The sequence below is a fragment of the Capricornis sumatraensis genome, chromosome 6 (genome assembly GCF_032405125.1).
Source record: "Capricornis sumatraensis isolate serow.1 chromosome 6, serow.2, whole genome shotgun sequence".
NCBI classification, from domain to species: Eukaryota; Metazoa; Chordata; class Mammalia; order Artiodactyla; family Bovidae; genus Capricornis; species Capricornis sumatraensis.
Window position 1 is genome coordinate 30977769 of NC_091074.1, and position 24956 is coordinate 31002724.

Sequence of the window (24956 nt, forward strand, 5' to 3'; positions counted from 1 at the left end):
TCAAATGAGTCAACCCTTCGCATCAGGTGGCCTAAGTCTTGGAGTTTCAGCTTCAATATCAGTCCTTCCAATGAACCTTCAGGACTGATCTCCTTTAGGATGGACTGGTTGGAACTCCTTGCAGTCCAAGGGACTCTCAAGAATCTTCTCCAACACCACAGTTCAAGACCATCAATTCTTCAGCGCTCAGCTTTCTTTATAGTCCAACTCTCACATTCATACATGACTGCTGGAAAAACCATAGTTTGACTAAATGGACCTTTGTTGGCAAAGTAATCTCTCTGCTTTATGATACGCTACCTAGGTTGGTCATAACTTTTCTTCCAAGGAGTAAGCTTTTTATTCCATGGATGCAGTCACCATCTGCAGTGATTTTGGAGCCAAAAAATAAAGTCTGCCACGGTTTCCACTGTTTCTCCATCTATGTGCCATGAAGTGATGAGACTGGATGCCATGATCTTAGTTTTCTGAATGTTGAGGTTTAAGCCAACTTTTTCACTCTCCTCTTTCACTTTCATCAAGAAGCTCTTTAGTTCTTCTTCACTTTCTGCCTTAAGGGTGGTGACATCTGCATATTGAAGTTATTGATATTTCTCCCAGCAATCTTGATTCCAGCTTGTACTTCATCTGGCCCAGTGTTTCTCATGATGTACTCTATGTATAAGTTAAATGAGCAGGGTGATAATTTAGAGCCTTGACGTACTCCTTTTCCTATTTGGAACCAGTCTGTTGTTTCATGTCCAGTTCTAACTACTGCTTCCTGAGCTGCATACAGATTTCTCAAGAGGCAGTCAGGTGGTCTGGGAGTCCCATCTCTTTCAGAATTTTCCACAGTTGATTGTGATCCACACAGTCAAAGGCTTTGGCATAGTCAATAAAGCAGAAAAAGATATTTTTTTCTGGAACTCTCTTGCTTTTTCGATGATCCAGTGGATGTTGGCCATTTATTCTCTGGTTCCTCTGCCTTTTCTAAAACCAGCTCGAACATCAAGAAGTTCGTGGTTCACATATTGTTGAAGCCTGGCTTGGAGAATTTTGAGCATTAATTTGCTAGCATGTAAGATGAATGCAATTGTGCAGTAGTTTGAGCATTCTTTGGCATTGCCTTTCTTAGGGACTGGAATGAAAACGGACCTTTTCCAGTCCTGTGGCCACTGCTGAGTTTTTCAAATTTCCTGGCATCTTGAAGTTAGAGATTGGCTATGTTGGTTTCCTGTGAATTCCAGCTGGTAGAAGGCAGGAAATTAGAAATCAAAGAACAGTTAGCCAACCTGCCAATTTAAACACAAAGTGGCAAATACAGAAGTGAAGAAAAAACAATTCTCATTCACAGTAGTGATTCTGGTAATGTGAAATGTATGTGCTTAGACCCTAGTAATGTGAAATGTATGTGCTTAGACCCACGTATTCATCTTCTTTTTCAGTAATGGGAAAAAATGGATTTTCATTATTACATGCATTTGCCATTTTCCCGCTATTTTTATATCCTTAGCCATGGACATTTTATGACCATATCATTTTCCCAATACATCAGTTTCATACATTCAGTTCAGTTCAGTTCAGTTCAGTCGCTCAGGCGTGTCCAACTCTTTGCGACCCCATGAATATTTCGCCTATCAGATTTTTCACTTCCATTTAGTGAATTAACTTATTTTATTGTTTTATTATTTTTCTTGATGAAACATACTTGACTCATATATTTGTTTTTGATGAGCTACAAATGATGTATAATTTTAAAAATAGGGTAAAGTACTTTTCTCATGTTCTTGATAGTATTTCAGATCTAACATGGTTTCCAAGTAGGATTATACATTCTTTGAGTTTTATTACACATATAAGACACTGAATCATTTTCATTGTTATATTTTAACTAAATGTAGAAACATTCCAGCATTGGGATTTCCAGTGATAACTTGTGAACTCCAAGGGGTATACTGTTTTCTTATGTGAAACATAAGAACATCTAAAACCACACACAAACGTTCCTTTGTGTTTCTCTAGTTTACTGGTTTTCTGCAGGGTTGTTGTTGTTTAGTCCATCAGTCGTTTCTGACTCAGGGTCCTCTGGCAAGAATCCTGGAGTGGGTTGTCATTTCCTTGTAGAGGGGATCTTCCCAAGCTAGGGATGGAGCCCGCATCACCTGTCTCCTGCAGTGGCAGGCAGATTCTTTACCACTAGTGCCATCTCATCTGTTAAATTGGAAGTTCACATAGAGTTTCATTAATTTTAACTTAGAAAAGCATCAGGATTTAACATGGAAATGTTGTAGTCACAAATTCTGTTTAAATGTTCCAATTGTTGAAACATTTCTTTTGTATTTAGAATATTTCATTCTGTGTATCACAATTCAGATTGCATGCATGCATGGAAAACAAAGCAAAGATGATTTTTGGAATGAATATGCCAATCTCAGTAAATAAATTTTCCATTATAATAGCAATTTCAAAAATTCAAATTTTGAAAATCTTCAGCCATCATGTAAAACAGAATCTCTATAACATCTATTGTTTCCCTGACCTAAATTAACCACCTTTCTAGAGAACCAGTTTGAGGCAGAGCTAAACCAGACCCCCCCACCCCCCAAATACATATACATAGATAGTTGCACCAACATTCAAAAGACAAAGATCATGGCATATAGTCCCATCACTTCATGGCAAATAGATGGGGAAACAGTGGAAACACTGTTAGATTTCATTTTCTTGGGGCCCAAAATTACTATGGACGGTGACTCCAGCCACAAATTTAAAAGACTCTCTCTCCTTGGAAGAAATTATATGAGAAATATAGAGTGTGTTAAAAAGCATAGATACCGTGTTGCCAACAAAAGTTCATGTAGTCAAAATTATGGTTTTTCCAGTACTCATGTATGGATGTGATTTGGACCGTAAAGAAAGCTGAGCGAGGAAGAATTGAGTTTTTGAACTGTGGTACTGAGGAAGAGTCTTGAGATTCTCTTGGACTGCAGAGAGATCAAACCAGTCACTCCTAAAGGATATCAACCCTGAATATGCATTGAAAGGACTGGTGCTGAAGCTGAAGCTCTAATACTTTGGCCACCTTCTGAGAAGAAACTGACCCTTTGAAAATGACCCTGATGCTGTGGAAGATTGAGGGCAGGAGGAGAAGGGGGTGACAGAGGATGAGATGGTTGCTTGGCATCACTGACTCCATGGACATGAGTTTGAGCAAACTTGGGAGATAGTGAAAGACAGGGAAGCCTGGCATGCTACAGTTCATGGGGTCACAGACAGTCGGATATAACTAAGCGACTGAACAAAAATATATACACATATATAAACACACACAATATATATTGCAATATATGTTAAATAAGTACACACGTGTGTTGCTACTTTAACATAAAAGGGTGAAAAGCAAATGTTTACTTGAATTGCTGTCTTATCCTATATTATTTTCCTGCACCATAAATGTTACCTCATCAGCAGGATAACAGCAAGACTAATTCAGTGACTGTTAGTGGTATTAATAGACTAAGCAGAGTAATCTGTCAAATATTTTATATAGTGTTTCATCAATTGTGATTAAATTTATCACTCAACTCTTTGTGGCTTATTTTTGTTTTTTTGTCCTCGCACACAGCATGTGTGAGTTGTTTTTTGAAGATCATTATTAGGAAGACTGTCTTCAGCTTTCCATTTGCAATATGTAGAGGATCAGGATGAGGCTCTTGGGCCTGGACCCAGATGGAAGACTCAATCATCACGTTTTCTTCAGTCATCCTCACCTAGTTGCAAGGAACTGCCTGATTATTCTTCTCTTGTCTCCCTCAGGTAGTAAGGAAACAGCCTGTAATGTGTCTACACTGTGGATATTTCCCTGCAGGCAATGCCTTTGGGGATCAGCTTGGACGTTTCCTCCAAACAGCCTACGATACTGTGAACTATGACAGGCATTCTTGTCATTCACCCCAAAGCTGAACTTGGAAAAAAAGCATTTGGGTCAGACTGTATTTTAAGGAAGTGTGTGCAAGCAAGAACAATCCTTGTTCCCCTCAATCCTTACCAGAACTTCATTTGAACAAATAGTACAAACGTGAAACCTGGCCTCATGCCCTGTCAAGTACAAACTAGCATGTGCCATTGGCGCTTGCCATCTACCTACAAGGATTAAATCAGATGCTCTTGCAGCTGCTGATTTTCAACACCCCTGGAAAGGAATCTCAGGTGGAAAGCAGAAGTGAGGGAGGCTGTGTGCAGGGAAAACTGGCAGAACAAGTCTTCAGAAGGTGAGCTGTTTTCAGGAGCCTATTTTAACTCAATGGTTCGTCTATCTCCTCACATCTAGAAAAGCATGGAAACCCTTCATGTTGACGACTGGTCTTATGACTCCAAGAAATCTCCACGATCCTGGTATTAAACTTCCACAAAAACTAGGCACCTGTTGCATGTATTGCCCCTTCACCAAAATCACATATATCGCTCTGTGTGTCTTTGGAACAGCTTTTCAGAGCTATCTGAGGTGCTGTCTCCTGGGCTGCAGTCCTCATTTTGCCCCCCAAACACTTAACCTGCAACTTTCATGATGTGCATTTTTGAAAGTCAGCACCCTGAACTTATCTCTTCATCCATTCATCACCCAATAGTTTCCCAACTTGCTTGCACTGAGATTCCCAAGAGGATAAATCCAGGCCATGGAACGCGAGAGGAAGGGCTCTCACCCTGCATAGTCCTGGCGCTTCGAAGCATCCCCTGTGAGCCACCAGACTTCATCCCTTTACTGCCGAGTGTACTAGATCCAAGTACCACAGACAAACTTGGAGTCACATATTGATGATGGAAAAAGCCACAGAACAGAAGGTACCCATGTCCCTGAATTACCCTTTGAATGCAAGCAAACCAGAAGATTCACCTGATACAGAGGCCTGCATTGTGCCCTTCAGAGAAGGAAAGATAAGTTTCTATGATGATGAAAATCCACACAGTTTATTCTTTATCTCTATAGCACCTAGACTTAACTGAAAAAGATATTGAAGAACAGAGGATCCTGGAAACCTGTCCATGGGAAAGAAACTCTGAACGCTGAGTATAGAAAATACCAACCCCGCAGACATCAAGAGATCTTTTCAATGATGATCACAAGATCTTTATGCAAGAAAAGACATTCTGTTCTGCTGTCCACACCTGCTTCTGAAAAATCATGATTTTTATTTTAGTTTTCAGTGCCTGAGGAAGTATGAGCTGCAATCCCTTTGGAACAGGAAGCAAACAATAATGGAATTCATTAGCGAGTGTTACAAATATAAACACCCTTATTGTTGCCATTTCTTTGAAGATTCCTACATGAGGGAAAGGCACTTTTCATTTCCACTCTGACAGCCTCTCAGGCAAAGTAGCTGTATTCCAGCTCCCTGAGGTAGAGATGGATGCCCTGGAAATACTCCCTGGCAGGAAGTCCCAATGAGAACAGCACAGATTGTCTCCTTCCATCGGCTCCAGTTGTTTCAGGCTCTGATCCCAGCTGCAGGGTAGCATGGCTGTCCTCCGTGGTGAAGAGTTGGAAGCTCTGCTGGAGCATCAGATAGTGGTTGCAGGGGCCCTGAGTCATCTGCACTGGAGTGACCATCTCTCTTTTCCGAGGAAATCTGAAGTGGCTTTGTCCTTCAGGCGCGACTGAGAGCGGATCCTTTGCATCTGTTTCAGGTGTTTGAAGATTTCCCTGTGTTTCTGGCGGTGGATCCCTGGCTCGTTCCAGCGAAGAGAGCAAGCAGGGATGCAGCAGCCCCTTCCACCAGCAAGTGGATGTGGGCCATAGAGAATGTCAGTGCTTCTGCAGACGGCCAGGAGGGGGCGGGCGAGCACCGCGAAAGAGCGCTGAGATGGACACGGAGACCGCCTGCTTCTCCAGGCCACCGCGAAACGCGCACGCTGTGGAACGATCGTTTTTGCTTTCGAATCGCAGTCGTAGGAGAGTTTGCAGTTGACTCTCGTGGGGCTGCTGGAGAGACAGGACGCAAAGGTTCCACAGAGCTTTTAATAGGAGCACTGATTCAAGGGTGCGCATATCATTAGCTCTTTTGTGGAAAAGGCCTGGTTTCCGCTGTCCTGAGTAGGGAGCCAAAATATTGCATTTTCGGAAAGATCGCCTGAGTAGTGGCCTTTCTTCCACATGTCAACTCGAACTGGCCGTGTTTGAGGAAAAGAACCCCCAAGGCAGGGGTTCGAGCGAGATGAGGCTGATTTTACAGATTGGGGCTCCCTTCCGGCGAAGGGAACCCACAGCTCAGAGAAAGGGACCCGCAGCGGTGATGGGATTATTGGCGATGCGAGGATGGACAGCGCTGTGCCCTAAAGTGAAACTAGAGGGTGAGAAAGACACTCCTGGTGCCGGCTCATATGGGCCGTTGCTGACCTAGTGAAACACGGTATCCGGGAGGAGACAACCAGCTGTGCCGCATCGATGGGGGGTGGAGGGAGCGCGGCGAACACGCATAAATCCCGCGTTGGCTTAAAGAGGATAAGCTGTGGAAGGATGGGAGGGGGTCGTGCACCAGGTGAAACACGGGGGAGTGGGCGTTGCGCACACGGAGCGCGGCGGCTCAGAGACTATTCGCTGTGGGACCTGCTGGGGCGTTGCTCACACGGTCGAATCCCGCGGTGGCTAGGAGGCGCTTTGCTGTGCGATGATGGGAGAGCGTTTGGCACAAAGGGGAACACAGTGGCCGCGATGAGACTATTGGCTTTACCGCGATTGGGGGGCGGAGTAGGGGCCGGGATGGAGGGTCGAATCCCGCGGTGGATCCAAGACTATGTGCTGTGGGACTATGGGAGGGAGTTCGGAACAAAATGAAACACAGTGGCCGCAATGACAGTATCGGCTACGGGGCGATACCCGGCGGTGGCGATGAGCCCATTTGCTATGGGACAATGGCAAGAGTTGAGGTCCAATTTAAACCCGGCGGTGGGGATGAGACCTTGGGTGATCTGAGTATGGAACAGCTTTGAGGAAAAGTGAAACACCGCGGTGGAGATGGGATTCTTGGCGATGGGAAGGCAGGACAGCGATGTGGTGCACAAAGGGGAAACCGGAGGCGGCCGTGAGCCTATAGGCGATGGGACCACGGGCGGACGTTGGGCATAAAGGGGAAAGTGGTGGTGGCTCTGAGAAGAGTGGACGGCGTTGCGGACAAAGTGAAAGCCAGCATCGGCGATGAGACATTTGTCTACGGGGACTATGCGAGGGCGTTGGTCACTTAGGGGAGCCTGGCGCTGGCCAGGAGACTATTCCCTATGGCACGATGGGAAGGCGTTATGGACAAAGTGAAACGGCGGTGGGATGAGAGCTTGGGCGATGTCCTTGGAGTTGAAGTGAAACACCGCTTTGCTGATGAGGCTATAGGCGCTGGGACCATGGGAGGTCGTTGGGCAAAAAGGGGAAGTCAGCGGTGGCAAGGAGTCTTGGTTTTCAGAGGATACATAGCAGTTGCAGACAAAATGAAAGCCAGCATGGGCGTTGAGATAGCTTTGAGACGATTGGCTTTGGGACGATGCCTATAGGCGATGAGACCTTGTCAGAACATCGCAGACTATTGGCTATGGGGGGATGGGAGGGCGTTTCTCACACAGGGGAACCCTGCTTGGCTTTGAGAGGAGTCCGCGTTGCAGACAAAGTGAAACCGGACGGTGGCGAAAAACTGCTGGTGGTGGGACGATTGGACAGCTTTGAGACAAAGTTAAACGCTGCGGAGGGATGAGGCCACCGGACGATGGATGGGTGTGGTCCACACAGGGGACCCTGGAAGTGGCGACGAGACTATTCGCTGTGCAAAGATGGAAAGGCGTTGGGCACACAATGAAGCACGGTGGCAGCGCTGAGGCTTTTGGCTTCGAGTTGATGGGACGGCTTCGCGGACAAAGTGAAAGCGAGCACAGGTGATGAGACAATCGGCTTGGGGCGGTGGCACCGCGGTGTGGACAGAGTTAAACCAGGCAGTGAGGGTGAGACTGTGAGAGATGGGACGATGGGAGGACCTTGAGCACAAAGGGGAGCCAGGAGAAGTCAGTGAGACTATAGGCTTAGAGCCATTTTGGACAACGTGAGAAACAGCCAAGGTGATGAGACTGGCTATGGGACCCTGGGAGTGCATTGCAGCCAGAGGAGAAGTCAGCGGTGGCCAGGAGACAAATAAGCATGGGACGGTGTGGGGGACTTTCTAGGACTGAGGAGGAACACGGCCACCACCTGGGTCAGGGACCAAAGAAGTGTGCGCCCCTGGAATGCTCTGGAATTTTCAGGGTCTTTCAAGGATTCGGCCTTGATTTGGGGAGTAAGTGTTGAATAGCTGAAAACTAGGAATATTTTTAAAAGCACAGCACTTTATTTGTTTAAATTAATTTTATATTGAATTATATACTTATTTAAAAGAAATATCTCGTTTCCAATTTTATAATAAATTTATAGAAGGTATTTTAACTATTATGCATAGAATATTAAAATATATTTTGTATATAACAGCATTTTATTAAATTTTATTTAAACTATATTTTCTGTGTACTAAAACAAGTATTTAATATCATTTTACTTTTCTATCTTTCATGAATGTAAACTTAATATTTTCAAGATGACCTTTCTCTTATTTTTAATTGAGTGAATTAGCATGTTTGACAATTTCTAATGACCCCCAAGACAGTCTTAAGTAATTCTCGACTCATGTTCCTGAAACCTCTTTCTGAGGACTACGTTGTTGGAAATAATGGTTGGAGTGTACGAGCAACTGAGAACATTTAGAAGGTCAGAATTTTTTATTTACTTTACTAAGAATTTGATAAATAGAGTAAAATTTCCCCAAATTTATTGGTTTAAAGAAGACTTACTTTGTAAGACTCTCAAATATAAGGTGGTGTACAGTTTACCCCAATGGAAAAAAAAAAAGAGAGGAAGAAACCCTCGCATCATATAGAGGGGCCCTCCGGCATGAGCTATATGGTACATTTTAAGAAGTGAACAAGACAAGCGCAGGTAGACTGTGTAGATACATGGAGAGCATGCATATAACTCGGACATCCCCCACAGCTTCCTTATATTTTAAATTCCTCAAAGGCAGGGACCAGAAACTCGACTACTCTGCAGGCTTGTTTTGCAATGAATGTCTCCAAGGTGCTCTGCAATTTTTAATATGTGTTGTCACAAAAATCAAGTTGACATTGAAACTGCCACTCTGACTTTTGTTTCATAAATAATTTATTTCCCATATAAAAGTTTAAATAAATAAATAATGCATAAATCAATTTAAAAATAGGTTAGTCTTTAACTGTCCATTGAAATTCAGTGTCTTGCATCGTCAGTTACTTCAAGAGCCTCTGCTGCTGAAGAGTCTCACCTCAAAGTCACGTTGTCCCTTCCCAGAGCCACAGGTGGGAGATGTTCAGTCCTGGAGGTAACCTGTTAGGCTCTTCAGGAAAGAAAAGTTCCTGAGCAATTGCATTTGCACAACTGCCCAGGCACACCTGTTGTGCTCCTTGGACTTGAGGTACTGCCCGAGGTTGAAGTAATATTTCTTCAGGCGAAGATCGGTCGTGTCTCCCGTAGTGGAGGTTTGCTTCTGCATTATTTCCTTCTGGATTGGCTCCAGACGATTCATCTGCCCATAGAGTTCCTCAAGGAGGTGCTCAATGATGGCGTCAGACCAGCCAGTGCTGGAGAAGTCTCTGGTGAGAATATTGAAGATCTGCTGGAGCATCTCATACATGACCAATACGGCATCTTCCTTCTGGAACTGCTGTGCTTGCTTCATCTCCTCGGGGACTTGGAAGTCCATCCTGGACTCCAGGCAATGTTGAGGAGTTGAAGGTAACTGCCACAGGAGGTTCTGACACACCTCAAGGCTCCGCTCTTGTTGGAATCTAAGCAAGCTGTAGCTCTTGGAAAGAGCTGTGGTGGAGAGACACAGCAGGAGAACCATCTGGAGGAGGCACCGGTAGGTCATGGTGAAATCAGGCCCAGGGCTAGCTGTTCTGCTAGTAGGTGCTGAAGCTGAATCTTCAAGAGTTTGCAGAGTGCATGTCCTTCCTCCTTGAGTGTGGCCTACTTATACAGGATGGCTGTCCATTCTTTCTATTTGAGAGGAATTTCCCACTTTCAGGTCTCCCTTTCAGTTTTCCCATGTCATTTGAATTATTAGTTGCCTCTAAAACTCTTTTTCTTTAAGCTCCTTGCTATTTTAATTTATATATACCATGGGGAGAAAAGATATAGAACCTGAGAATTTCTAATGTTTTTTAAAGTTACAATGAATTGCTGAATGTTAAAGAAAAATATAAGCCAAATCTTTTGAACTAGATTGTTATAGGATTCTTTCATTTTGAAAAGATTTTTCTTCTTTTTTTCTTTTCATATTATGAGATTTGTGGAGAGGAGGCCTTGTTTGTAAGAGTTTTCTTTTTCATAAGAATTAGGTTTAATTCTCAAATCTGCTATTACCAAACAATAATACTTGCAGTTTATGATTTTTAAAAAGATACCAATTTTTTTCTCTCTGAAAGAGAATAATATTAAACTAAGTTGATGAACAATAAACTCATGATATATGTATGATTTAAATATAATACATGCAGTTTATGATTTTTTAAAAGGCACCTATTTTTTTCTCTCTAAAATAGAGTGATGTTCCTAGAGGGGTGGGAGAGGTTCCAGAGGGAGGGGATATATGTAAACCTGTGGCTGATTCATGTTGCTGTATGGCAGAATCCAACACAATATTGTAAAGCAATTATCATTCACTTAAAACTAAATATATTTAAATAAAAAGAAATAATAATGTATATGAAAAACAAAATAGAATGTTGTTAAACTAAGTTGTTCTGAATTGTTTTGGAGGCCTTAGCCATAAGGAGCAAGACATCACATAACGTTATCAACCTTTTTGTTGTCTATCAGTCACTAAATCCGGTCCAACTTTTTGCGACCCTATGGGATGCAGAATGCCAGGCTTCCCTGTCCTTCAGTACCTCCCGGAGTTTGTTCAAACTCCTTATCACTTCATGGTAAATAGATGGGGAAACAATGGAAACAGTGACAGACTTTCTTTGCTTGGGCTCCAAAATCAGTGCAGATGGTAACTGCAGCTAGGAAATAAAAAATGACCACTTCTTTTTATATGAATGTGCAATTTAAATTTTTCTGGAGGCCACATCAAAAGAGTAAAAGGAAAGGTTAATTTTAACAGTATATTTTATTTAACGATATATCTAAATGCTATCATTTCAACATAAAGCAATACAATATTAGTAGTGAGATAGGTACATTCTTCTTTTCCATAGTGCCTTCAAAAGACAGTACATGCTGTTAGTCACAGTACAGCTCAGGCTGGACTAGTCAAGCGCTCAGCTGGCCACATGGGGCTGTCGGCTCCACGGTGACCAACACAGCTCAAGATGGAGGGAGCAGTAGGAAAACAAGATCAACACTAAAACTCAACCACTTTTTATATGAGCAATTAAAACTTGGAAAATGACATTTAAAAATGATACCATTGACAATAACATAAAATGTCTACTACTGAGAAACTGTCATAGTCAGAGGTGGCCAAGAAGACGTGGCAATTAAAGGTAACGGGGCATCCTAAGTGACATCCCAGAGGAGAAAAAGAACATTAGGTAAAAACCGAAGGAGACCTGGGAATTCCCCAGAGATCTAGCGGGTGGGACTCTATGCTTTCAGGGCAGGAGGCCCGAGTTCCACCCCTGGTCAGAGAACTAAGATCCCACAAGTCTCAGAACCAAAAATAAGAAACTCAATAAAAAGTTGCTACAACCAGAGTGTGTGTGGGAGGGGGCCAGGGGAGGGACAGGCATTAGGAGCTCTTCATAAAGTGTAGACTGGGTAATTTTTAATAATAGTTTGTGACTGGACTGGCTCTTTGTGGCAGCAGGCGGGCTTTCTCCAGTTGGAGCAAGCGTGGGCTTCTCTCTGGCTGAGCTGCTCGGGCTTCTCCCTGCGGAGCTCTCTCCTGCTGCAGAGCACAGACTCCAGGGCCCAGCTCAGTAGTTGTGGGGCACAGGTGCAGGGGCCTCTCAGCACATGTCATCCTCCCTGAGCCTGAGCGGGGCTGGGACCCAGGTCCCCTGCACTGGCAGGTGGGTTCTTAACCACTGGCCCACCAGGGAAGCCCTAGACTTTAATCCTTTTCAATGTAGCATAGACAGGTCCAATTACGTTCCCTTTTGGCCTCTAAGGACAAGTCTATAATTGAAATTTGATTCAAATTCGATGGCCAGAAACTAATGAAGAATTGAAGCTTTCTCTGTTACATTGAGATTGTCTTTTTCTTCATCTTGATCATCAATAAGGATTAAGCAACTTTCCCAACTAATTCTTCTGAGTGAGCGAAAGATATGTGAACATGTGATGAGGTGGTCAGCATCCTTGAGAAGGGAATACAGAGTCTATAATAGGAGACTGCCAAGGTCACCTCCTACTGAGAGGCACACTGTCATTTAGTGAGCAAATATTTAGCAAATGTTTCTTAACCACTTCATAAACAAAAGAAGGAAATGCTGCCAATTTATTGGACTATTTTTAAAATGGCTCTCAATAAAGTTTTGCTACTGGCTTGATTACATATTTTTCACATTCTTTCTGAGGGTGTTTTTCCAAAATATTTATTATTTACTGTTCTTTCAAGAATGAATGAAACAGTTTTTTCATTACATTTTTACTTTTTAATGGACTAGGTTTTCCTTGCATTTTCATACACAAACATATTGAAATAATTTTGGTTTTTAATCTGGCTAACTTTACAAACACTATATCTAAAAGTATTTGGTTGGATTTTCAAATTTTTAAATAAATGTATATTGTCTGCAAAATCCCATGGATAGAGGAGCCTGGTAGGCTTCAGTCCATGGGGTCCTGAAGAGTCAGACAGGACTGAGTGACTTCACTTTCACTTTTCACTTTCATGCATTGGAGAAGGAAATGGCAACCCACTCCAGTGTTCTTGCCTGGAGAATCCCAGGGGTGGGGGAGCCTGGTGGGCTGCGATCTCTGGGGTCACACAAAGTCGGACACGACTGAAGTGACTTAGCAGCAGCAGCAGTATATTGTCTGCAAATAAAAATTTTAAAGGACTGAATGTGTCAGTGGTGATGATCATATAGAGCATCTGTTATCTGTTGTATAAATTTGTACTTTACAAAACATTTTGTAGCATAGTTGAAATATGCATAGCCTATGATCTAGTAACTCCAGCAATCACACTGGGAAAAAAAATCAAGTGAATATGCATCAGGATGTAAGTAAAGAACATTTATACCAGCACTATTTATAACAGTACTAACACCAAATGACATAAAATCCCTTAAAATGGCATAAATAGATAAGTTGTTATCTATGGTTATGATAGGGTTGTTAATAAAAAGATATAAGAAGCACAATAAATGCACAAACATAGTAGTGAGTAAGAGAAACTCAGTCCAAAAGAAAACACAAACCATTTGTATAAATATATACAGCATTTAAAAATAGGCCAACCTAAACTGGAGACATTTTGCTCAGCAACCTAGAGAGCTCCTGTGAAGCTTCAGGACCACAATGGAAAGTCTGTCTCCAGCTTGAGGGAAGAGCGTGTCTTCCCACCTTCCAGCTGTGGCCTCGCTCTGGCGCTCTCTCAGCACCTGAGGCTGACTGTGCCCAGGTTGGCGTTGCCCTGTGCTCACAGCCAACAGCTGGTGGGCCCAGAGCCCCTCCTCAGGCCTCCCACCTGGTGTGGAGAGGGACAATGTGCAGAGAGATCTAAGTGCTCCTGGTTGCAGTCTTCTCTGTTGCCCTTTCTCACACCCTGGACATCTTGTGACAGGCCTTGGATAGACTCATTGTGCGATTTTTTTCTAGCTCAATCAGGATGCAGCTGGAACTGGGTACTTGGCTGAAGGCGTCTCTGCCTAGCTCTCCTACCTCCTCCAGAACATACCCAACCAGAAGATCCCACACTCTGCACCCCTGTCACTCTCAGAATGCTCCCATCAGAGGGTCGACGGCCCAGGAACAGGCAGGAGCAGCGCAAGCCTTGTTTTTACTGTTTCCTGCCAGGACCCACTGCTGCTGGACACTCAGACTGGCCCTTTCAGAACATGGCCGTCTGCATCAAGCTTGCATTTACTTCAGATCCCAGGCCGTTCTCTGACCTGGACTTTAATTCTCAGAATCACTATCGGGTGCAGTGGGTCAGGCCCCCCAAGGTTGAGAAAATGGTTAAAAGGGACAACACATTGGCTGCAGCTGCTGAACAAGCCTTAGAGGCCCCCCTCTGCTGACATGTGAGCAAGTCCCACTGTGTGGGTTCTGGGTTAGTTTCCTGTCTCTCAGGCAGTTTCTGAACCTTCCTTAAAGTGAAACAGCCCAAAGCAAAGCCATCTACATACTCAAAACCGACACGTGCCTTGAGTTTTGGTACATCCTCAGAGATTGCGTCATGAACCCCAGAAGGCAAAAATAGCAAGGAAGTTGATGTAACAAGTGAAAAGGAAACTAAATAAATGCAAGCTGCCAAAAGGGATTTCAGGATCCAGCCTGGGAATCCCCTCTGTCCTGGCCTCCTGGCTGAGTTGAGTACTCAGAGCAGAGGATCCTCCTGACTGCCTGCCAGACGCCTGTGTCTTCCTGACTGATTCTCTGAGCTCCTAAAGTCCAGGAGAACCAAGAATCCAGTGAGGGTGGGGGTGAGTCCTTGTAGACAGCGGGCCTGTGTGCCACATAGGAATGTTTCCGTCTAGAACTCTGGGGATTGTTGCAACAGGCTTGGCCTCGTCATCCCAGTGAATGGCTATTTCTCCCCTCACTGTGTGGTGGGTGAGTGCAGGAATCTGTCTCTGAATAGCTCTCTGGGAACTGCCTCATCTTCCTGAGCACAGACCCAGAACCTCAGGAAATAATCTTCTAACCAGATTCAATAAAAGAGTTAATACGTAAGGAGCACTTGGGAAGTGTCTGGTACCATGCTGAGCATGTGCTATAAATTAAGGCAATTACTCTTAGCACACTTTCAAGATAAGCTTTTATGATTATCTTAGTTTTCCAGTTAAGACATAATGCAGCAATTTATACCTAGGCAATCTATTTTTATGTACTAATGAAGAAAAATCCCAAAGACCTATTTGCTAAGAATATAAATAAATGAGAAAGTGAAGTATACGAAAAATGGATATTTATGTGATATGCATTAGTATGTCCATATGTATAGATTTATTAACTACATATGTAAGTGTCTAGAAGGATACCCATTCAATTGTTAACAGTATAGGATTCGAGTGCATCCTCCTAGAAGTCAAGGGTAGGCATTCCTTTGTATGATTTATTTAAAAGTTTAGCGATGACATGTGTGTTTAATATATATAAGTAAGCTTAAGAAACCCTTTTACTTCCTTAGAGTCACATTTCTCATGGCAGCTACTGGTTCTGCATGGCCTCTCTTAGCTGTGTCTGCAGTCCCCAGCCTGCCTTGTTCTTCTTGCCTCCATTTGAAGAGTTCAGGAAGACTCTTTTCTCAGGAATGGCCAAGTGTAGAAAACTTCCTCTCCCTTCCTCATCCTACTCCAGGATCCTAGACTCCACATATGCAGATTGACCTCGCATGATGGATGTGCTGCTGCAGCTGCTGCTAAGTCGCTTCAGTCGTGTCTGACTCTGTGCTACTCCATAGACGGCAGCCCACTAGTCTCCACCGTCGCTGGGATTCTCCAGGCAAGAACACTGGAGTGGGTTGCCATTTCCTTCTCCGCATGATGTATGTGGCTCTCCGTTAACCCTTGAAGGCGCTCCGGTTCTCACAGGCCCCAAGCAGGCACCTGAGTCCATGACCTGGCCTTTTCTCCACCCATCTCCCTCCCTCCTCTAGTCTGTGTCTCAAGAATCACATTCAGTCCCTCCTCACATTGTCCCTTGTTCCTTCTATGACCCAGGGTGGGTGACCCCATTCCCTCTTTATTCAGGTGACTTCAGTACAGGTTTATCTTCTAGGATCAGGCTTTGGGTTAGATTTTACTCAATGGTGTGTGCAAGTCAATTTGTTTTTTTCAAATTACTTTTATTTTCTCTACTGAAAAACAAGAGAGGCCTTATACAAAATAGAGTACAAAGCAAATATCTTATGAAAGATAAATGTTTAAATGCTATGAACAGCCTAAATATTTCCTATAATTTAAATAAATAAATATTACAGGTTTTTAAGACATGAAAAATGGATTCTTAAATCTGTTTTGCACAGTTATGGTAACAAAACATTTAACATACATTTAAATAAGCCCATATATTAGCTATTATTTATGTTTCATCTGACACAAAAATAGAGTTAAAGGTTGCCCTGATTCTTAGAAAATAGCCATTTCGCTGACCTGATGCACTGTTTTCAGAATCAATGTCATTTTTATATCCTGAGTTTTCTGATGAGCTTGTTGGCAAAGACCAAGCACCTTCTGATTTCCACGCTGACAACCTCCCAGGCACAGCGGCTGTATTCTTTCTCTTTGAAATACACACTGATTCGCTGGAAGTAACTCTTCACAGCCAATCTGGAGTTCTAACTGCTAGAGGTGACTGTTCCAGCGTCCTTCCCTCCCTCACACACGTGTCCAGGTCCTCCAGCTGCTGATCAAGTCCCACGAGGAATCTGTCCAGGAGGCTCTCGTCCTGACCTGCAGAAGAGCCCGTGGTGCTGAAGAGCTGGAAGGTCTGCTGGAGCAACTCGTGCACAACAGCTGTGGCTTCTGTCTTCTCAAGCCTGGTCCCGTGCACCAGGGTCTGAGGAAATCTGAAGTCAGTCCTGTCCCTCAGACAGGACACAGTGGGCACTCTCTCCATCTGATTCCAACGTGTGAAGCTTTCCAGATTGCTGCGGCTGGCAGGCAGCTCACAGCCCAAGGAGCACGTGGGGCTGGAGCAGAGCATCACCAGGGCCAGCAGCACAGAGACAGGGAGGGCCACTGGGATGCTGGGGGCTTGCAGGACTGCCTGCAGGGGAGGTCTAGGCAAGTTCTGAGGGCTTGGGGTGATGGGTGGCTCTTAAAAAGTGAGTCGAGAAACTTTCATTTCCTGGGTTTTTCCAGTTTGCCCTTTCTTTTCTTTTTCTACTCTTTCTAATGAAATCAATAAAAGTGCTAATTTTTGCCATGAGTGCCTAGGTGGGGAACATCAAATCATGCATGCCGCTGTGGTTGATGTCTACACAGCCGTATATTATGCTTTTCACACCTCCTTATTTGTTCCTGGGAGAAGAGCCTGCTCAAAGTCAGAGAAGGAAGAAATATTCATACAAATGTGGCTTTTCCAGGTCACCAAGAAATGTTCAGTATGAAAAGAGCTTATGAGAGAAGCTTTTGATTTTTCTCATTTGTCCCTCATTTACCCTTTCTCCCTTCTTTAAAAAGTTTCAGTTGTGTATGTACCTTTACGATATCACCTGCGTAATAAGCTCCCTGGAGACATTATAGGGAACAATATCACTGATATCATTTGTTAAAAGTAAGTTATTTTGCAAGTATAATCCACAAGGCACTTTTTAAGGTGCTGGTTGTCCTAAACAACTCATGTTTGCCTGTGTTTATTTCTCTTTCTCCTCTACCACTGCAATATTTCACAGGATGCTTTGCTTCAGTCTCTGTGTGATAGTGCAGATAATCTCATCCCCTTAAATATTTCACTGGAAAGTGAACTATATAATCCATCTAATTATGTAACATTTGACTGCCCTGAGAGACTGTAAGCCCCCTAAAGGCAGTAATGGCACATGTGGAGAATCCAGGAAGGTGTCTGTCCCAGAGGAAGTGCACAGAGGGGTCTCTGTCCCATTGTTGTTCGTCACTAAGGCATGTCTGACTCTCTTTGATCCCATGGACTACAGCACACCACGCTTCCCTGTCCTGTATCTCTCAGAGTTCGTTAAAATTCATGTTCATTGAGTTGATACAAAGCGATCGAATCATCTTATCCTCTGTTGATCCCTTCTCGTCCTGCCCTCAATCTTTCCCAGCATCAGGGTCTTTTCCAGTGAGTGGGCTCTTCCCATCAGGCGGCCGAAGTATTGGAGCTTCAGCTCTGTCCCAGAAGTAGTTCTAAGAGAACTATCCACACCAAAGTTTGAGTAGACCTAGTATTTGAAGACTGTTTCAGAAAATGAGAATCTTCTGAAAACAAAGATAGTAAGAGAAATTTAAATGGATTTTTTAACTTTCTGGATAATTTCTCAAAATATTATCTCAGGTGGAGACCGAGACTCTCAGAGTTGTTGTTTAGTTGCCATAATCTGCCAGACTCCCCTGTAGAGCTCAACAAAATACCACTTGAAATACAGGATTGGAACATATCAGGTGCAAAGGGAACTGTGTACTCAGCTTTCGTCTAATGATTGTATCGTCCCTGGAACGAGAGAATGGCACTTTTGTGATAATGAAGAATAGGAGTTGGAAAGGAAGACCTTACTAAGTGTTCCTCTAAAATAGGAAGCACATTGTCAGAGCAGACAGCTCGGTCCAGTGCATGAGACAGTGGACATGGGGCAAGATCCCTGGGTTGATGTCACAGCTCCAGCCTGCACTGCCTGTGTGACCTGAGGCACTACGGTTTCTCCTCTTAAATGGAACTGATCATCACAGAAGTTTCACTGGGTTTTTCTGAAGATTGTAGGACGTAACGTACTTCTGACAATGCTTGGACATATAAGCATTCAGTATCTGTTAACTGTTCCCACGACGCAGAAAATTCACACATCCATCTATGGAAACTGGATAGAATTTCCCTGAGATGACCTGCTTCCTTCCCTTCCCTTAATGCTCAGCTCACTGGTCAACATTATCACATCTAATCTCATCTCTGCGTAAACATGATGTGCTGTCCAAACACTACATCTAGTAGCTTCCAGGGAACAGCTGACCTCTCACACATGAATAGGGTGACTGTGCACTCGGTATCCCAGTCTCTCTTCAGGGTGAGTTAATTGGTTTACATCCTCAGAATCCAATAACCTCGACGAAGAGTGAGAAATGTAAACAGACAAATAAAGATAAATAAATAGATACTGGGAGTTAGCAGAGCGGTCCTCTACCCTTTTAGGTAACACTGTGCCTAAGAGCCTGCCACCCTCCTTGGCTCTGTCTGCAGCTGAACAGTGTCACATAAGCTGCTCTGAAATCTGTCATCTGTAGAGCTCTGCATCCCTGTTTGTGTAGTTAAGTGACATTTTGTCACTTGGCAGAGATGTCACTGTACGTTTTTCAACTACATCATTTACTTTCTCTTTACCTAGGTGTGTTACTTCTTCATTCAAGGCTTACTTTTATTTTCTAGGAATGTTCAATGAGTGGAAAGTTTTGATCTCTTGAAAAATCACGGAGGAAATACATTAACTGTTCTATTCATGTCTGTTTTCTGTTCCTGTTTTTGCAATAAACCTCAAAGTGGAAATAGAAAAGTTTGTAGGAGCATTAGCACAGCTTTTACAAACTGAAATACAAATGACAAAGAAGAGGCAGTAATATGAAAACTGCATAAAATTACCTAAGAAAAACATGGGTTGCCTGGACATGGCAAGGACAATGGTCTGGGCTAAGAAAGGCAGATTCTAATCACTTGAACACTTGGACAGGAGTGGTGGTTAAACTTTATTTTATTAATTTGAACTTAGAAAAGCATCAGGATTTAAGATGGAACTGTTGTAGTCCCAAATTCTATTTAAATGTTCTAATTGTTGAAACATTTCTTTTGTATTTAGGATATTTCATTCTGTGTATCACAATTCAGATTGTATGCATGGAAAACAAAACAGAGAGGATTCTTTGGAATGAATATGCCAATCTAATAAATAAATTTTCCATTATAATAGCAATTTCAAAAATTCAAAATTTGAAAATCTTCAACCATCATGTAAAACAGAGTCTCTGTAACAACTATTGTTTCCCTGACCTAAATTAACCACCTTTTTAGAGAACCAATTTGAGGCACAGCTAAACCAGACCCCGCAAAAAAATACATATACATATATAGTTGCATCAACATTCAAAAAACAAAGATCATGGCATAACAGTGCTATCACTTCATGGCAAATAAATGGGGAAAAAGTGGCAACACTGTCAGATTTCATTTTCTTGGGGTCCAAAGTTACTACAGATGGTGACTACAGCCACAAAATTAAAAGACTCTTTCTCCTTGGAAGAAATTATATGAGAAACCTAGACAACATGTTAAACAGCAGAGATACCATGTTGCCAACAAAGGGCTGTCTAGTCAAGGCTATGATTTTTCCAGTGGTCATATATGGATGTGATTTGCATCATTAAGAAAGTGCGTGCCGAAGAATTGATGTTTTTGAATTGTGGTCCTGAAGAAGAGTCTTTGAGAGTCCCTTGGACTGCAGGGAGCTCAAACCAGTCACTCCTAAAGGACATCAACCCTGAATACGCATTGAAAGGACTGATGCTGAAACTGAAGCTCTAATACTTTGGCCACCTTCTGAGAAGAAACCGACCCTTTGAAAATGACCCTGATGCTGTGGAAGATTGAAGGCAGGAGGAGAAGGGGGCAACAGAGGATGAGATGGTTGCTTGGCATCACTGACTCAACGGACATGAGTTTGAGCAAACTTGGGAGATAGTGAAGTACAGGGACGCCTGGCATGCTACAGTTCATGGGGTCACAGACAGTCAGATATAACTAAGCAACTGAACAAAAATATATACACATATATAAATACACACACTTGTACAATATATATTAAATAAGTATACATATGTGTGTTGCTACTTTAACATAATAGGGTGAACAGCAAATGTTTATTGAATTACTATCTTATCGTGTACTATTTATTTTCCTTCACCATAAATGTTACCTCATCAGCAGGATAACAGCAAGGCGAATTAAATGACTGTTAGTGGTATTAATAGACTAAGCAGAGTAATGTGTCAAGTGTTTTATACAGTGTTTCATCAATTGTGATTAATTTTATCGCTTAACTCTTTGTGGATACAAAAACTTATTTTTGTTTTTTTTGTCTTCGCACACAGCATATGTGAGTTATTTTTTGAAGATCATTATTAGGAAGACTGTCTTCAACTTCCCATTTCCAATATTTAGAAGATCAGGATAAGGCTCTTGGGCCTGGACCCAGATGGAAGACTCACTCATCACGTTTTCTTCAGTCATCCTCAAGTACTTGCAAGGAACTGCCTGATTATTCTTTTCTTGTCTCCCTCAGGTAGTAAGGAAACAGCCTGTAATGTGTCTACACTGTGGATATTTTCATGTAGGCAACGCCTTATGGGATCAGCTTGGACGTTTCTTCCAAACAGCCTACGGTACTGTGAACTATGACTGGCATTTTTGTCATTCTCCCCAAAGCTGAACTTGGAGAAAAGCATTTGGGTCAGACTGTATTTTAAGGAAGTGTGTGCAAGCAAGAACAATCCTTGTTCCCCTCGACCCCTACCAGAACTTCATTTGAACAAATAGTACAAACGTGAAACCTGGCCTCATGCCCTGTCAAGTACAAACTAGCACGTGCCATTGGCGCTTGCCATCTCCCTACAAGGATTAAATCATGTGCTCTTGCAGCTGTGTTTCAACACCCCTGGAAAGGAATCTCGGGTGGAAAGCAGAAGTGAGGGAGGCTGTGTGCAGGGAATACTGGCAGAACAAGTCTTCAGAAGGTGAGCTGTTTTCAGGAGCCTATTTTAACTCAATGGTTCTTCTATCTCCTCACATCTAGAAAAGCATGGAAACCCTTCATGTTGACGACTGGTCTTGTGACTCCAAGAAACCTTCACGAGACTGGCAGAAAACTTCCACAAAAAATAGGCACCTGATTGCATGTATTGCCCCTTCACCAAAAGCACATATATTCTCAGAGCTATCTGAGGTGCTGTCTCCTGGGCTGCAGTCCTCATTTTGCCCCCCAAACACTCAACCTGCAACTTTCGTGTTGTGCATTTTTGAAAGTCAGCAGCCTGGACTTATCTCTTCATCCATTCATCCCCCAATAGTTTCCCAACTTGCTTGCAGTGAGATTCCCAAGAGGATAAATCCAGGCCATGGAACGTGAGAGGAAGGGCTCTCACACTGTATAGTCCTGGCGCTTGGAAGCATCCCCTGTGAGCCACCAGACTTCATCTTTTACTGCCGCATGTATTAGATCCAAGTACCACAGACAAACTTGGAGTCACATATTGATGATGGAAAAAGCCACAGAACAGAAGGTACCCATGTCCCTGAATTACCCTTTGAATGCAGCAAACCAGAAGATTCTCTTGATCTGGAAGGCCTGCATTGTGCTCTTCAGAGAAGGAACGATAACTTTCTATGATGATGAAAATCCACATAGTTTATTCTTTATCTCCATAGCACCTAGAATTAACTGAGAAAGATATTTAAGAACAGAGGATCGTGAAAACCTGTCCATGAGAAAGAAACTCTGAACGCTGAGTATAGAAAATACCAGCCCCGCAGACATCAAGAGATCTTTTCAATGATGATCACAAGATCTTTATACAAGAAAAGACATTCTGTTCTGCTGTCTACACCTGCTTCTGAAAAATCATGATTTTCATCTCGGTGTTCAGTGACTGAGGAAGTATGAGCTGCAATCGCTTTGGAACAGGAAGCAAACAATAATGGAATTCATTAGCGAATGTTACAGATATAAACACCCTTATTGTTGCCATATCTTTGAGGATTCTTACATGAGGGAAAGGCACTTTTCATTTCCACTCTGACAGCCTCTCAGGCAAAGTGGCTGTATTCCAGCTCCCTGAGGTAGAGATGGATGCCCTGGAAATACTCCCCGGCAGGAAGTCCCGTTAGAAGAGCACAGACTGTCTCCTTCCATCGGCTCCAGTTGTTTCAGGCTCTGATCCGGGCTGCAGGGGTAGCATGGCTGTCCTCCGTGGTGAAGAGTTGGAAGCTCTGCTGGAGCATCAGATGGTGGTTGCAGGGGCCCTGAGCCATCTGCACTGGAGTGATCATCTCTCTTTTCCGAGGAAATCTGAAGTGGCTCTGTCCTTTAGGCGCGACTGACAGGAGATCCTTTGCATCTGTTTCAGGTGTTTGAAGATTTCCGTGTGTTTCTGGCGATGGATCCCTGGCTCGTTCCAGCGAAGAGAGCAAGCAGGGATGCAGCAGCTCCTTCCACCAGCAAGTGGATGTGGGCCATAGAGAGTGTCAGTGCTTCTGCAGACGGCCGGCAGGGGGCGCGCGAGCACCGCGAAAGGATGAGAAAGAGCGCTGAGATGGACCCCGCAGACCGCCTGCTTCTCCAGGCGAGCGCCAGAGCGCGCATGCTGTGGTTCGATCGTTTTGGCTTTTGAATCGCAGTCTTGGGAGAGTTTGCAGCTGACGCTCGTGGGGCTGCTGGAGAGACAGGACGCAAAGGTTCCACAGAGCTTTTAATAGGAGCACTGATTCAAGGGTGCGCATATCATTAGCTCTTTTGTGGAAAAGGCCTGGTTTCCGCTGTCCTGAGTCAGGAGCTAGAATATTGCATTCTCGGAAAGATCGCCTGAGTAGTGGCCTTTCTTTCCACATGTCAACTCGAACTGGCCGTGTTTGAGGAATAGAACCCCCAAGGCAGGGGTTCGAGCGAGATGAGGCTGATTTTATAGATTAGCGCTCACTTCCGGCGCGAGGGAACCCACAGCTCAAAGGGACCCGCAGCGGTGATGGGATTATTGGCGATGCGAGGATGGACAGCGCTGTGCCCAAAGTGAAACTAGAGGGTGAGCAAGACACTACTGGTGCCGGCTCATATGAGCCCTTGCTGACCTAGTGAAACACAGTGTCTGGGATGAGACAACTAGCTGTGCCGCATTGATGGGGGGTGGGTGAGAGCGCGGCGAACACCTTGGAATCCCGCGTTGGCTTAAAGACCATAAGCTGTGGAAGGATGGGAGGGGGTCGTGCACCAGGTGAAACACGGGGGAGTGGGCGTTGCGCACACGGAGCGCGGCGGCTCAGAGACTATTCGCTGTGGGACCTGCTGGGGCGTTGCTCACACGGTCGAATCCCGCCGTGGCTAGGAGGCGCTTTGCTGTGCGATGATGGGAGAGCGATTGGCACCAAGTGGAACGCAGTGGCCGCGATGAGACTATTGGCTTTACCACGATTGGGGGGCGGAGTGGGGGCCGGGATGGAGGGTCGAATCCCGCGGTGGAGCCGAGACTATGTGCTGTGGGACTATGGGAGGGAGTTCGGAACAAAATGAAACACAGTCGCGGCAATGACAGTATCGGCTACTGGGCGGTACCGGCGGTGGGGATGAGCCCATTTGCTATGGGGCAGTGTCAAGAGTTGAGGTCAAATTTAAACCCAGCGCGGGGGATGACGCCTTGGGTGATCTGAGTATGGAACAGCTTTGAGGAAAAGTGAAACACCGCGGAGGAGATGGGATTCTTGGCGATGGGAAGGCAGGAGAGCGATGTGGTGCACAAAGGGGAAACCGGCGGCGACCGTGAGCCTATAGGCGATGGGACCACGGGCGGACGTTGGGCATAAAGGGGAAAGTGGTGGTGGCTCTGAGAAGAGTGGATGGCGTTGCGGACAAAGTGAAAGCCAGCATCGGTGATGAGACATTTGTCTACGGGGACTATGCGAGCGCGTTGCTCATGTAGGAGAGCCTGGCGCTGGCCAGGAGACTATTCCCTGTGGCACGATGGGAAGGCGTTATGCGCAAAGTGAAAGGGCGGTGGGATGAGACCTTGGGCGATGTCCTTGGAGTTGGAGTGAAACACCGCTTTGCCTATGAGTCTATAGGCGCTGGGACCATGGGAGGTCGTTGGGCAAAAAGGGGAAGTCGGCGGTGGCAAGGAGTCTTGGTTTTCAGAGCATAGATAGCGTTGCGGCCAAAAGGAAAGCCAGCATGGGCGTTGAGATAGACAGCTTTGACGCTATTGGCTTTGGGACGACCTTGTCAAAACATCGCAGACTATTGGCTATGGGTTGATGGAAGGGCGTTTCACACAGG

At 44.2% G+C, this 24956-nt stretch overlaps 1 protein-coding gene and 1 pseudogene across 1 annotated transcript; both read right to left on the reverse strand.

The window, feature by feature from the left end:
• Nucleotides 1-9386: 9386 nt before the first annotated feature.
• Nucleotides 9387-9947, reverse strand: LOC138081525 (interferon beta-2-like). Its single transcript, XM_068974711.1, has one exon. The coding sequence runs from the start codon at nt 9945-9947 to the stop codon at nt 9387-9389; it is 561 nt and encodes a 186-aa protein (XP_068830812.1).
• A 6435-nt stretch (nt 9948-16382) lies between these two features.
• Nucleotides 16383-18821, reverse strand: LOC138080678 (interferon alpha-2-like; annotated as a pseudogene).
• Between the last annotated feature and the right edge of the window lie 6135 nt (nt 18822-24956).

Excerpts from the sequence above, each read along its gene's own strand:
- LOC138081525 (XM_068974711.1), bottom strand. The coding sequence starts at position 9,947 with ATGACCTACCGGTGCCTCCTCCAGATGGTTCTCCTGCTGTGTCTCTCC.